General features: G+C 32.2%; 1 protein-coding gene across 2 annotated transcripts in view; it reads left to right on the forward strand.

The window, feature by feature from the left end:
• Positions 1–16,249, forward strand: part of stol (voltage-dependent calcium channel subunit stolid) — a 119,886-nt gene that overhangs the window by 99,320 nt on the left and 4,317 nt on the right. Inside the window, exons 10-24 of one of the 2 annotated variants that reach the window (XM_088263373.1) lie at positions 565–701; positions 3,782–3,862; positions 4,262–4,342; positions 5,297–5,371; positions 6,334–6,348; positions 6,653–6,757; positions 7,601–7,814; positions 7,900–7,945; positions 8,390–8,568; positions 9,722–9,809; positions 10,550–10,582; positions 13,891–13,995; positions 14,583–14,844; positions 15,120–15,374; positions 15,493–15,604. In XM_088263373.1, the coding sequence (XP_088119499.1) occupies positions 565–701; positions 3,782–3,862; positions 4,262–4,342; positions 5,297–5,371; positions 6,334–6,348; positions 6,653–6,757; positions 7,601–7,814; positions 7,900–7,945; positions 8,390–8,568; positions 9,722–9,809; positions 10,550–10,582; positions 13,891–13,995; positions 14,583–14,844; positions 15,120–15,374; positions 15,493–15,604 (1,788 nt within the window). The remainder of the gene's footprint in view (positions 1–564; positions 702–3,781; positions 3,863–4,261; positions 4,343–5,296; positions 5,372–6,333; positions 6,349–6,652; positions 6,758–7,600; positions 7,815–7,899; positions 7,946–8,389; positions 8,569–9,721; positions 9,810–10,549; positions 10,583–13,890; positions 13,996–14,582; positions 14,845–15,119; positions 15,375–15,492; positions 15,605–16,249) is intronic. The other variant, XM_088263374.1, reaches the window with a different exon arrangement.

Raw genomic sequence — 16,249 nt, forward strand, 5'->3', positions numbered from 1 at the left:
GCTTTTTTCGAAGGTCTAAGTGAATGCACAAAAACATATTTTCGCCCATTTTTTTTACATATTTTATAAATTGAACGAATTTACGTACTAATACGAGAATATTAAGTATTTTTTTAGAATAAATATAAATAAAATATTTTGTTCAATAACGTCTTTTTAAAAAAAAAATATTAAAAGCACTACAGTCAGACAAATATCTAATCAAACCGGGCGTTGATCCGCGACTGACTAGGAGTTGAAATCTGGTGTCACGCTGTTCATCAACTTTGCGACGTGATACATAATACATATTTGAGCCTAAAAATAAAATAGGTATGCAGAAGATTGTACCGGTTATTGATTAAGAAGGTTTGATATTCAAATACGTAAAATTAAAATATGAAAAAACGATTAAAGTAAAGCTAGATCGGTCATATTGCACACTGTGCCACGATCTAAATATTTTTTTTTGTACTGGGCTCAAGTAACACATCAAAGTTCAACTAACCCCGTTCTACAGTAATTCGTTGATTATCGTTCATAATATTGATTTATTAATATTTATATATATTTTTTTTCATTTAGGTTTCTACGCCCGGATCAACAGCCACGAGGAAATCAGGGACAAGGTGTTCAACTTTGTTTCTGTCATGGCTCGTCCCATGGTCATGTACCAGGCAGACCACCCCATACAGTGGAGTCCGGCATACGTGGGCGGCAGGGTGAGGAAATTATTATCTTTTCAAAAATGTTTCCTTCATATATCGTAGTCGTACAGGAGAAAGTGACCAAGTGCATTTCTTACAAAAACGTGATCTATCTTTCTTAATATTGCCCTGAAAAACATCCCAAAGGATTTTAAACTTGGAAGTATAATATATTGACTTGGTAAAAATAACTAACTGCATTTATGTTTATTTTCTTGCCAAGCAAAAGTGACTTAAATGACCCTCCTGAACATTTTACGTTTTGTTAGTTGGTCACTTTCTCCTGTACGACTACGATATCTTTATGTTTATGTGAAGCAAATAAAGCAACCATTCCTCACTCCTTAATTTAAAGATGAAATATGAAAACTTATGTTTGTAAAAAATCATTATTTCTTATCATAAATTAGATTTTTTTTCCAATTATCTAAATTCTACTGTTTTTGTTAATTTTTTACTCATTTAATACGTAGGTATTATTATTTTTTGTATGTAGATACACACACATATACACTCATTATTTTGTAAAAGAGTCGCGTGTTATTGTTCTGTGCCATTTTAACAAAGAGTAAAAAGAGGTTTCCCAAAAGTTGACTTTTATAAACAAAAATAACGTTTTGAAAAAAATGTTAATACGTCATAAAATATTAAATTTCACTTTAATTTCCGATCCAATCAATTTTCGGGATATTTTTTCGGGTTGGTTTTACTCATAAGTTTTCAGAATTTTCCAGTTAGTACCTAAAAAAAATATGTCGACGAAAGGAAATTTTTGCTCTTATCACTTTTCGGTTTTCATGATCTTTAATGACTCAGAATTCTCGTCGGCTGTCGGAAGGGGAGGGGAAAATTCACGGTAATACGTTATTTTTATTGAAACGTCCTGGATACACCATTGTCAGTAACGACGATAACCCTGTAAGCCGCAATTAACTCTGTGATTTTGGCAAATTGTTATGAGTAAAAAAATGCACCAAAGTACGAGAATTCTGTTTTAAAAACCTCAAATGGTCGACCAAATACAAAATAAATTGGGAGAAAAATCTCAAAAAGACAAAAAATAAACTAACTTCAAAATGTAACCCTAATCGTAACCACACCCGATGGTGCATAGGGCACTGCATCATATAAACGCAATACTATCTTGATCGTTTACACATGAAGGAAAGGCGATCAGCCCTCCACTTCAAGTACCAGTCCAGGGTATCCAATATTGAAATAAATATATAAAACTTATCTGCTTAAATTTAGATAATGATAAATAAATTTAGTTAATGATAAACAAAAAGCTCTCAGCGGTTTTTTTGTTCGCTCTTTTCAACCAATTCACGGTACTCCGTTATTTTTATTGAAATATCCTCGGGACACCATTGTCAATAAGGACGATATGTTCCGACCATTCGTGACGAATGGCAATCCTGTAAGCCGCAATTAAATATGTGATTTTGGCAAGTTAAATGTTGTTGAAAAAATGCCTAAAAGTACGAGAATTCTGTTTAAAATACCTCAAATGGTTGACTAGCTTCAAAACAACATTTTGAGAGAAATCTCAAGACAAAATAAACTAACTTCAAAGTGTAGCCTTAAACTTACCTACTTAAATTTGGGTAATGATATTAAAAGCTCTAAGCGGCTTTTTTGTTCGCCCTTTTCAACCAGCACGATGACGATAGCCTCTTTTTGTTCGTTAATTTTCACTGTTTGTGTGTTTATTCATTAGTACGTTTTATCTCGTTGAAGAATAATTCCCAAATGTACCGCCGTTTGCGGGTTTCGCAGCCGCGGGCGCGGCGAGGGCGGCGGGGCGCGGACAGGTCGCGCGGGGGGGGGCTGGTTGGACAGAGGGGGCCGGTTGGGCAGGGGGGAGAGGCCGGTTGGACAGGGGGGGGGACGCAACAATTCCCATTTATGAATGCGGTTGGCAAAGGCTTAACGTTACGTAGATCTGCCGCATTAATGTTCCTTGTGGATTCAAGAAACCAACCGTTGTGAAACACCTACTCTACCTATGTACATATGTAATCATATTTAAAACAATACATTTTGACATCTCAACACAGATAAAGAATAATATGGGAGTCTGGGAATTTACAAGGCTTATGACCTGTTGTAGGCTGGTGTGGTGATCACTTTGTACACGTGTAACATTCACTATGTTCATCAAGAATATTGAAGTCAGGGTATTTACAGGGCTTACGACCTATCAAAGGATCGTTAAAATACATTTTTTTAAATAATGTTTTTTTAACCCTTATCCCAATGGTGCATAGGGCACTGCATAGTAGCGAAGCAGTGTTATCTTGATCGTTAATTGCATGAAGGCAAGGTGATCAGCCCTGCGCTTCTTGTACCAGTCCAGGGTGATATTAAATAAATATGAGAGTGAAAATCGACCATACTTATTTTGACCCCCCTGGGAATCGAACCCGGGACCTCCAGCACGGTAGCCAAACGCGCTGACCACTGCGCTACGGAGGTGGACAAATATTAAATATTGTACTAACTAACTAACTAACCATCACGTGCCTCCCCTCAGGTGTAACTAGAGAAAAAAGAACGCCACACCAATATGTCTTAGCAAACAATCTTTGCTTTTTCCACATTCATGCATCTCCCCATACACTCGCCGAATATTCCGACTCCTCACCTTTCCACGACCACGTATTTGAAATACTTGATCATGCCAAGTTTTTCTTGATTTTGCTCTGCTCCTATTTCAAAACACATTCGCTTCATAAATTTGTCTTCCTGTTTATTATTCACTCATTCGTTCCACATGCCCAAACCATCTCAACACACCCTTCATAATTTTATCCATAATACTTATCTCAGCCTTGCATTCTTTCCTTACTTCACCATTTGGACATCTATCATACATTCCTTCCACATGCCCAAACCATCTCAACACACCTTTCTTAATTTTATCCATAATGCTTATCTCAGCCTTACATTCTTTCCTCACTTCACCATTCGGACATCTATCATACATTCCTTCCACATGCCCAAACCCTATTGTTCTAAACCAGGACTCCGTTGTGTATGTTTCATATATTTATTTTCCAATAAGTATTCACACATGTGTATTTATTTTTCAGGGTGAGGGTCTTGCTGACGATGGCCAGGGCCAATTGATGACCTCTGTCACCACGCCGATATTCGATAGAAGAAATCATACCGTAAGAAAGAAAACAAATCTTTATTTATAAAACGCTATGCATAATCCGCCATAAGTCCGCCTCCGTAGTGTAATGGTCAGCACGCTCGGCTACCGTTCTGGAGGTCCTGGGTTCGATTCCCAGGGGGGTCAAATAAATATTAGTGATTTTTGCACTGTAATATTTATTCAATATTACCCTGGACTGGTACCTGAAGCGGAGGGTTGATCACCTTTCCTTCATGTGTAAACGATCAAGATAACACTGCGTTTATATGACGCAGTGCCCTATGCACCATTGGGGTGCGGATAAGGGTTTTATTATTACTATGCATAATCAGATTTTTGTCCAGTAATGATATTTTTAAATTTTTTATATTTAAAAAAATTATCAATTAATGTAAAAATATTTTTATTTCAGCAAAGAGAAGCCAATCTCCTAGGTGTAGTTGGTACTGATGTTCCTATCGATCAAATAAAGAAACTGGTCCCTCCATATAAGGTAATCAAGTTTACATTTATTTATAATATAAAATTTATATTACAGTATATTTTCCTATTTTTCTAAGCAGTATCTTTAATTTTAAATTACAGTGAAACCTTAAATGGACTAATTAGGGGGAAGGGATGTTCATTAAAGCCAAAAATCCGTTATAAAAAAATAGGTTTAAAACAAATAAAAAAACACACCTCTCACCAATAGATGTCTCTAGTGAAGTTCTAGTGAGTCATGAACAAGGTTTCTAAATTGGTTCATATATATAGAACTTCCAAGAATTTGAGTAGTGTGGTTGTCAATAATGGGTAGAATTGGTTAATGTTACACGTGTGTAAAGTGATCACTTAAACCAGCCTATGACGGTCGTAAGCCCCGTAAATGCCCAGACTTCCATATTCTTCTTCATCTTTGATGAGATATCAAAAAATAATAAATCAAAAAACTTTATTTCTGGAAACATGAACACTATTTAGATATAAATAAGCAATACAAACCACAAACAAAATTCTATTTATTGTCTTCGTGTGACGTTGCTGTTTGATATTGATGCACTTGGTTTCGGTAATCTTGCTTTGAAAAAGGAATCAAGTTTCGTTTCGACTTTTGAAATTTGCTGTTTTATTAATAATCAACCAAAAATTGTATATTGTTATATAGTATCTAATTAAACAATTTTTAATGATAATCACGTATATAGACCTATAGATGATTATCATTAATTATTGTTTTCATGTGGTGAAACTTGAATTTAAGCTTGTTTAATGTTAACAGGACATTAACATTTTTTTTATTTGATCGGATTTTTCGTTTGTTAAATAGAGGTCTGTTATATCGAAGTTTTTCTATATTAATTTTGTATGTATTTTAATAATCCAAACAATATTGATCATAATATGATCACAATTAGATCACTTCATTGGAACACAATTTTTAATACAGTTTTCTGCCTGTTTTCAGCTTGGAGCAAATGGATATTCATTTATTATCAACAACAACGGCCATGTTTTATATCATCCTGAGTTGCGCCCTTTGGTGAGTTTTCAATCCAATAAATTAAGTCAAAATCATAATACTTTTACTTTCTGCAATTTCTACTAACCTTTATCCGCACTAAACGATGCGCAGGGCACTGCATCATATAGATGCAATGCTATCTTGATCATCAATTTCATGAACGCAAGGTGATCAGTACTGCGCTTCGTGTACCAGTCCAAGGTGAAATAAAATAAATATGAAAATAAAAATCATCCATATTTGTTTTGACCCCCTGAGAATCGAACCCGAGACCCCTGGTATGGTAGGCAAACACTCTTACTACTACAAGAACAAAACTTTTACTTTACTAAACAAAAGCCGTCTGCCTCCATAATGTAGGGATTAAAGCACTTGGCTACCGTACTGGAGGTCCAGGGTTCGATTCCCAGGGGAATCAAAATAAATAATGTGGTTTTCACCATAATATTTATTTGTTTATAATGTTTTACATCATAAGCACTATTGATAAAATTATGAAAGGTGTGTTGAAATGAATCGAATGAGAAAAGAAATAATAGTACAACAAATTTAAGAGGCTATTGTGTTTGGTAATAGAAGCTAGTATTCAAATACTTGAAAGTAGTCGTCAGGTCAGAAGTCGTAATAATCGGCGGGTACGTATGATGAGATGCATGAATGTGGAAGAGGCGAAGATAGTTTGCAAAGACAGATTGGTGTGGCGTTCTATTCTCTCTACCTACTGTTGCAGGGAAGTGGCGTGATGGTTAGTTAGTAAGTTTTTAATATCACCCTGTACTTTACACCTAAAGTGCAGGATTGATCACCTCACCTTCATGCAATTAACGATCCGATAATACTGTGCCAATAAGATTCAGTGCCCTAAGTATTGTTGAGTGCGGATAAGGATTAGAAACAGGAAACAAAAATAAATTATGAAATTTTAAATACGTCTTTGGTTTGTTGAAATGTATCTAAATATTTTTATTTTTATTTTACAGTATAACAATGAGGAGGTAAGAAAACATTTTCAATAATTTTCTGAAATTGTTAGCACATCTTTCTGTGTTATTCATAATTCATAATATTTTAATATAACATATCAAATTAAGTCATTTTCAACGGGAGGGAGTGTTCTCCCAAAATTTGTGGTGAAAATTAGAACCAATTTAGAAATATTAACAGCGTTATTTGCTAATCAATTGAAAATCACATTACAACTTATTTAGGATCTACGGGATTTGCTCATACCAATGGATTCTGGTCACCATATTTTCCATTTGTATTCTTTGTAATTTATACAATTATTTATATCAACAGTATACAGAAACCTTGAGACCACTATACAGCAGTGTGGACATAACAGAAATGGAGTTGTCGGAACAGGAAGCCACTCCTCGAGAGAATCATTCCTTACTTCTTGATGTAAGTTATGTCATATTCTATATTTACAAATTATTTGTTAAAAGCTATTTAGAAAATTTATATTAACTTGACTTAACGCAATCTTATGTTCTGTTAATTTATTTTAATATAATATATATTTTAATGTTTAAATCTATGCACACAGTTTTCTTTATATACATTTTGTATAAAAATAAACTTAACAGAAAAAGAATAATCAATTAAACACTTATATTTGACAATGTGCGTAATGAGATTTTACAAGCCATTTAATTGTTTTTTTTTTAAATAAAATTCATTACTTTTAATTAACCTGTTTGAATGATGTAGATTTAGATATATTCAATTAATCGTTTATAAAGCACAGCTTTAAGTATATATAAATAGGTATTGACATATCGCTCACTCCTTTCAAGAATGTCATAAATCAAAAAACCCGATTTTTCAGGAGATCGTTTTTATAGTTTAAGAATATAATAAAATATATTAAAAATAAATATCAAGCCACTTATTGAACTTTTTACACTGTGCAACAGATCTTTTTGGTAAAACCTGAAGGTTTTTTCTCCATTTGAAAAATATTTAGTATATTTAAAAAAAATAATTAAACAATACCATTTCTTCAAAATGGAAAAACAACACTTTCTGCCCTGTAGCGGGTAAATATTAAGTTAAAAATATGCCTCTTTTGCTGGAATATAGTACATTTTCTGGGCATTCCGAAAATATGCACAACTGAAAATTGTCGATTTTTGATTTATGACGTTCTTGAAAGTAGTGAGCAATATGGTAACTGCAACCTGCACAGATCAATTGTGACAATGCTTTTAATATACTAATCCTTTAAAATGTTTTCGGTTACAGCTTCGGAATGAGATGATAGAGCAGAAAGAAGGAGATACAGAAGTAGCTGTGAAGGTACATTACGAGGATATGAGGCGCGTGTCCACACGAAGGCAGAGGTACTTCTACGGACCAATCGAGGGAACTCCTTTCTCTCTCGCTGTGGTTCTTCCAGATGGCTATGGCATGTACGAACTATTAGCCGAACAGGAGCTACGCCACAGCCCAATTAATGGTAAATCACATTAAACCCTTTAAATCGGCTCCTGTCAATTTTATTTTATAACTGTACACTTATTATATAAAACATTTTGTTACAGTAACCGAGTACTTTAAAGGAGATAACTGGAAGGTGCACCCTGATTGGTGAGTTGCCATTCAATTTTACTTTGACTTATTATTAACCTACATCGGTTAACTGTTGTGAATGCTCACAGATTATATAAGTATACACAGCAGTTAAGCAGTGATTATTAGTAAACTAATCAGAAAACGGTCAGATGAGTTGTGTAGTTTTAATTAACATTCAACTAATGCGGGAGTTTAACTTTGTTAACAGCACATAGTGTCAAAGTGTCATGTGAGGAATTAAGGATTGAATGATTAAAAAATTGCATTAATAAAAAGTTTATATCCTGTAATATATGTTGTGGCTGACTGCGGTTCAGTAAAATCGTTTTTCTAATTATGTTAAAATTTGATCTATATTTGTTAAAATTCATTACTTTTTTTGTATGTATTATGTATGAATCAATATATGTAAGTGTTGGGAGTACTCTCAAAACGTAACAAAACCGTTTTATGCTACAGGGTGTATTGTGAATACAACTCCGCTTCTGAAGTCAACTTTGCTACTGCGGAAGAGCGGCTGCTTCACTTCCTGGCACGAGCAGGACGTCCCGGCTGGAAATGGATGTCGCTGCGTCCTCGCTCACCTTCGCGCAACGACCATCATCACTTCAAGAAGCAGGAGAAGGACTCATATTACTGTAAGGACACTAAAAATTACTACTCATAGAATACATTGATTATATTAGAACAGTCCTTGGTATTCACTTTGTGTGGAAAGGAAGGGAGAGTTTTAAATCATTATTGGATTCCACACCTACTCCAACAAGTCTATCCACCTTTACTGCATCTGCCATTATGTCCATTATTAGCTCTAGTGTAAAATCAAAACAAATAACTACATCAAATTGTTACTTTTTAGTTCTATTTTAAAGGCCATTCTTTTTTTTATCCTACGCATTAGTTAAGTAAACATAAAATAATAATAAAAACATTATTATCTTTTTATTTGGTATCTAAAATTATTATTATTCTGACACTGAACTCAAAGGATAGTGAGTTTTATTGCCATTTCTTTTTTCAGTAGCTGTTCATCAAATACGTATATGTTAAATATTAAATATTTTCCTTTAAACTAATCCAGTGCCAAGATAGTTCGAAATTATTAGAATGATAGTAATTTTCTGAAATATGCAAAAACAATACTACATCACTTGAAACCCTTACATCTCTAGTTTTTTCTAAGAATTAACGTCGAAATATTAACGCGTATAAAAATTGACTATATACTGAAAAACGTTTGGTAAGTGGTGGTAAAAAAATATATATTGCTGATACTTACCTGGCCCTTGCCTTTCCTTAGTGTATGTAAAATTTCAATGTGTTTGTAAATTGTCCACCTCCGTAGTTTAGTGGTTAGCGCGTTTGGCTACCTGAGACCACAGAGATTCCGATTTGATTTTCGGGAAGGGGGGTGTCAAAATAAATATTTTTGATTTTTCACTGGTATTTTTATTTGACATCACCCTGCATTGGTACTGCATTAATTGCTCAATGAAAGTAACGGTTAAGACAACCCTGTGTTGTTACAATTTAGTACCCTATGCACCATTAGGTGCATATATTGGTTAGAAAAAATAACTGAATAAGTATCTTTGAAACGTTTTGATTTTCTAGTAATTTGTCCTATAAAGAAAACGAGACTTTAATGTCTAGTTTACATATTAAAGTAAAAAGTATTTTAATTATAGTATATACATAATACTTTCAAGCAAAATTTTAGTGACTGAATATTTGTTAATAGCATATTTTGTAATATGAATAAAAATAAAATATTGGTATGTATAATTTCAGGTGACAAAACACTCCTTCAGTCGCTTGTACGTGATGCCATGGTCATTGATGGACTTGCTACTCGACAGAGTCACACAGGACACAAGCAGTAAGTAGATATTTTACCTTCTATTGTACATAAAGACATATAAAATAATACAAAACAAATTACTCTTTACCTAATTAGTACTTTGTAAAGGTATCAACAACAAAAAAACAGCCAAAAATCATATTCTCAGTTTGCAACACTCATTTTGCTAAAAGGTTCGAACCCTCTTTGTTTTCTTTAATCATGTGTATTATTTAATGTTGAAAACTTTTTTGAACTTAAGAGCGCAATTTAGAATTTTAAAGAAAATTTTGTAACGTCAATTCAATTTTAAAGTTATTTAACTTGTCAGTTTTTACAGTATGTTCATGATATTCACAAAATAATATTATGTATACAAGTTTGTTAATTCGAAATTGAAGGGACTGAAATTTACAAAAATAAATAGGAAAAAAATATACTAATTTTACATATATTAATCCAAAACATATTATAGATACTTTTTCAATAAAATAACAAAAGCAGTGAATAAAATCGTAAATATTTTAATACGATGTATCAAATATATCTCAAAAAAAGTTATTTTTAAAATTGTGTATTTAAAAAAAAAAAAAAAATTGTGTGAAATTAAAATTAATGAGCTTTTACTGTATCTATTACCTTACCAACATAATTTAATATTTTTTAAATACTCAATTAGAATCTTATATTTATATTTTAATACAATTTATTGGAGCATGAATTCACAATAAATAAATGGATGTTTACTAACGCACTATATGTCTATGCACCTCCATTAGCCCGATAGCCACATTGATGGCTCTACTGAGCAGGTAAAGTAAAACATGCGAATAGCAATCTACCCTGTATATTGCTAGTGGAACAATATGTTCCTTTCAAAGTATTGTGAAAATATAACTGGTTTCTGTAATTGCTGAAGATTATCTAAAATTAATCTTGGTCGGTCATAAAACCTAGAGGCTAGAGAAAACTAACAATTGTAATATATTATTAAAAACTTAACAAAAGATGGTCAGGTACAGAAATATTATTCTCTCAGAGGTTAAAGAGAAGATTGTTTGGAGAGTCCAATATGTTAATCGGAATAAATGAGAGTTGGACTGTGAGTTGCGGACCCTGAGTTAGAGGTTTTAGGTTCGACCCTAAATCAGCCACAACTTAATTCCTATTTTCAAAGACAAGCCACTTTGGCTTACCTGGAAATAGTATTAAATTGAGATATTTGTGTATATCATTACAACAAAAATATATCTATAAATAAATATATTAAAGAATGTTTGTATTTAAGATTATACAACTCCACTCTGCTACATTTTTTGTATATTTTGCAAGTAATGAGTTTTTGAAACACAATTTGTAACCATTATTTTCTTATCACTCAAATTTCAGAAAAAAACAATATCATCAGCTCAATCCATAAAGTGCCCAACTCTATCTGGATTTACTTTACACGAGAAAGTAAAAATACAATTAGCATCTCAAAGTCTATTATTAGTCGAATTGAAGATCCGACTTCATTTTTAAGTTCTTAAATTTTTACTCTCTCTTCTTAAATAAGCTCAGATGGTCTTGGCTACTTCAGGAACTAAGCCGATGGCATTATTTTAAGAAATATATATTTTTTAAAGAATATTCATAAGTATTATGAATGTAGAGACAACATTTTTCTTCATTGCTAGAAGAATATCTAAAAGAGTAATATGAATCACCATTTAGTTATAGAATATTGATTAACGAGTTTGAATAAATTCAACAGCGGAATAATCCACTTCATTAATAATTACATAATTTAACAGCTTTCTTTTGATATTTTGAGTCATTTTGACAGGGTCCATGACATAGTCGGGTAGGCCATCGAAAGCCAAACTGGTGTTGGGGGTTCATTTTCTATCAATTTCAAAATAAATTAAAAGATTTATTTTCATTTGGTTTAGTTGTGTTGGTATCTATTTCATACTAACCGTTTCCGTTCGCAATCTGCAGACAAGTCCTAAATAGATGCTTCACAACTTATTATATTAAAAATATTTGAATGTGAGGTTGGAAAGATTCTAAAAAAAGCTTATCCATTATTTAGTTTTACCTTCCATTTCATACTGATCTTAACAAAATCCTGGAGATATTAAGTATTAATGGGGGTACAAATTAAATGTATCAAGCATTGGTAATTATTTTTGAAAATGTTTTTTTTAGTTATAATGTGAGAGCTATTTCCCAAAGTGTTGCCAAAAGTAGAAATTTTTTAATGATTTACACTTTTGTATGCCTTGTTGTGCTTTTGTTTAGGCTTGATTATGCACAATTCAGTTAACAAGCTGTATCCCTAATAAGACCATTATTTAATCTTACTCTTTTTTAACAATACAAAAATTAAAGGCAAATATTTCAACCCATAATTATATGAAAGATTACGTACTTTGAGAAGCTTCTTATAAAAATTAAGATTCAATTTGGCAAAACAATGTAATTGTTTAGGTGTTTTTAATATCTGCTTAGATAACCCTGATTATTTCATTTTCTTTCATCATTTTGTGGGTTGAGGAATTTTACCTTTTGTCGGACAAAATGTGTATATTATCTTTCTTACACTTTCTTTTCCAGCTTGAAATGAAATGCACTAATGTAATATTAAACTGAAAAGTTATACAACTTATATAAATTATAAATTTGCCATTCATATTCATACAGCAAACATATTTATGTATGTATCTGTCTATATTGTTACAGTATTCAAAATACCTGTAGATAAAAAAGTATTGAGAAATTTTAAAAAACATATGAATGAAATTGTTTGCAGTCACCATTTCGCTTTGTATTGTACAATTCAAAGTATTTCAATAATTGTATTAATTTTAAAAAGAAAATTTTACATCCATCCTTAAATAATAGTACAGAGTGCATTTCATTTTTCCCTTGCCGAACTTATTAATCTTTACCATACAAGCCATGCAAATCTATATTTTTCCTTATTTCTTTTAGAGGCTGACCAGAACTAATAAAATAAGATTTTTTTATTTTTCTTATACCATTTCCTATGGGAACATGACTTATCTTGTTGAATGCCATTTCAGTGACTCTTTTTCGGGATGTTTCCTTTACCGGGATGACTATATAGCGGTTTTATATCAAAGTTAGTTTTTAAGATAAAGGATGACTTCTATTCAATAAAATATAATATTCGGAAGGATGTGGTATTATTATTATTTTTTTTTTTTAAATAAGAAAAGTAAGAATTCAAGAAAATTATTTTATATGAACCATTAATCTTAAATAATTTAAAAGGTTCGAAAAATATATACAATATAAAATAATTTTTAAATTTCACATTGTTTAAGAAACAATTAATTTAATATTAACATTAATTGATTCGGCAGTCATTTTGTGGTAAAATATGACCATTTTTAATTGATGTTTTACTTAGTAAATACCAGTATTTCTTAAAATCTACTGTGACACGTGTTTCGATGCATTCCGCATCAAATGATGCGGAATGCATCGAAACACGTGTCACAGTAGATTTTAAGAAATAGTGGTATTTATTAAGTTAAACATTAATTAAAAATTAATATTAACACTAAGGACGGGTGTTTTTTACGCCTGCGGACTGCTGGTGACGGGATTTGACAATTATATACATATAGTTAAGACCTTAACAAAGAGATTGGTACATAATATTCATATAAAAACATTAAACATGTAATTTACACCGAACGACCGAACGGGTAGAAATATCTTTCTCGTCCATAGTGTGTTAATAAAAATGATCCACATTCACCTTTATCAACTTATAGCTGAATGGAAAACTGTAAGTATCCATATACAATTCACAATAATAAATTTATGTATTTATGCAGCAATTGGAACTAATACTTGTTTTCATGATTTAAAATGCATTCGTTCCGGGGATAATAATTTATATTATGCTTTGTATAGTATTGTGCCTGAACACGGGAAACCCAGTTAAACATTTCAATTTACAAAATAAAAAACAATTAAAAATAATTTTCGTCATCTTTTACGTTGTAAAAGATTTGACATATTTGAAATGTTTATTGGTTTTTCATCCGCACAACTCGAAATCAGATTAAAAATGAAAACTGATAGAAAATGTAACTTTCAGGCAAGGCTATGAGATGTTTGGGGTGACACTTTCCTTTGTCGCTACTCGAAGTGGACTGCTTCGCTGGACGGAGCACGTTCCCCCAAGTCCCGATTCTAGTGAACCGTGAGTAGCTCTACTTTGAAATGGTGGCTAACAGGATAACATTTAATGTTTTATTTTCAAATTATGTGTACTGTATTGATACAAAGTTAAGAAATTATTATGAACTATTATTATGATTTAGAGTATGTCCGAATACTTGTTCACAAATCTGGATTATCTCCAATGTATTACATATTATGATGCCTTACAGATCAAATACATCAAAAGTGATCCAATAACTCTGATTTGTTAAAGAACTGTAAGGAAGCCATTGAAGTACAAGTATGGTAATATAAATATACCTATTATTCAGAAATATTAACTTTTTCCACCATAAGGCTGGCGAATGAATGGTCTGATTCAAAATCAGTTGTATGGAAAAATAGTTTTTCTTCTTAAAATCAAAGTGAGGTTTGGTATATCTGGCAAATGTCATTTATGCATTTTAAAAAAAAATTAATATACTTCGTAATATTGAATAAAACATAGACAATTAGTACTGTATTTTACTAAAAAGTGGATTTTATTCAATATGAGGCTAATGATTTTCTTTTTTCGCAATGCCGGCAAACCTAGTAGCTTCCTATTTAAAGTAAATATGATTGCAGGCACTTTAGCGAGATATACCACAAGGCGTTTGACGCATCGTGGTACAAGCGAGCAGTGGACCATCACAATATAGAACCAGAGAGCTTTGTGTTCTCCGTTCCCTTCAGGGAGAGTCCCCTCCCGGGAGACCAGGAGCCGTTGGTGATGGCTACCCACGCCGTGTTTGTGGAGCATCGCGGTCACCGCGCCCCCGCCGCCGTAGTGGGACTGCACTTCCAACTACACACACTCTCCAAACACTTTGTTAATATAACCTCAGCCGTAAGTGGAAATTCTAATCTGACAATTTAAATCTTATTATCAGATAATAAGCATAAAGAATCCTCAAGTGTTGCTAATTAACACATGGAACCCAAACATTTTAATTATCCTGTTTATGATTAGACCTTAGTTCATTATACGCAAATCCTTCTTTGAATTTATGCATTTTCACAAATATATAGTTTACAATTTTAAAAAAAATTAAAGAAAATTTATCTGGAATTTACCATGTAATATTAATTCATTTTAATATTTTATATTATTTATTTGTTTAGTGCACTGGTGGATCTGATAACTGCAAAAAGAACTGCGCCTCCCAAGATTTAGACTGCTACATTCTAGATGACAATGGATTTGTCATTCTCTCGGAAGAAACAAGTCACACTGGCCAATTCTTCGGACAAATTGACGGCACTATCATGGATTCTCTTGTTCAAGATCGTATTTATAGGAAAGTACCCCTGTTTGATTACCAAGGAAGGTGCCCCAACGGAAAGAACCCATACAGCGCTAGAGGAAATACATTAACGGTAGGAAATAGCTAACTTTAATATTATTTGAAAAATAAACTTAAATAATAAATTATACAGATTATTTAGAAAGCTACCTCAGTGAATTTTACCTTTACTTTATTTTATTGTTTTTCAGACGAGACATCCATTCCAATGGTTCATAAAATGGATTTGGAGATTATCAGCTATGTGGTTACCACTGTGGGATTCAGCACAAGCTCGAGCACATTCCTATGCTCAAGATGACAGTAAGTTAAATACACGCGGCTTAAATGGCAAAATCACATATAAATTTATAAACATGAGTGAGAACCGACGTGATAATATAAACATTATTTTGCTCATTTGCACACCACAAAAAGAATATATTTTAAATGTTTTTTTTTTAACATCACTCTACTTTCGAACATTTAAGTTTCATACACATTTTCAAAAATCAAATATGCAAAAATTTCGATGCAGCCTGTCTTAAATATTTATAGAAGAAATCTTTGGCTAATTAAAACATGGAGTTTGGACAAACAATACTTTATTTATGGACTCTCTGCATTCGAGACACATCTCACTTGTACATATCTTACACCCCCATATCTAACAGATTTTCATGGTATTAAATATAATAACATATCGCTGGTTAAATGCCAAAGGGCCACAAAGCAAAAAAAAAAATTAACTCTTTATTCCAAAAATGGTATCTAAATTGTCGAAATTTTCATTTTCAAAAGACACCCATGATTCTAGTGTTAGAAATGGACGTTTCTAACGCTAGATTCATGGATGTCTTTTTCGAATATGAAAATGTCGACGATTTAGATACCATTTATGGAATAAAGAATTTTTTTTTTCTAATGGCCTTTTGGCATTTAACCAGCGATATATCGATAACAAAAATC

The sequence above is a fragment of the Brachycentrus maculatus genome, unplaced genomic scaffold, assembly GCF_059751285.1.
Source record: "Brachycentrus maculatus isolate JH-2025_06_01 unplaced genomic scaffold, ASM5975128v1 h1tg000199l, whole genome shotgun sequence".
NCBI lineage: Eukaryota > Metazoa > Arthropoda > Insecta > Trichoptera > Brachycentridae > Brachycentrus > Brachycentrus maculatus.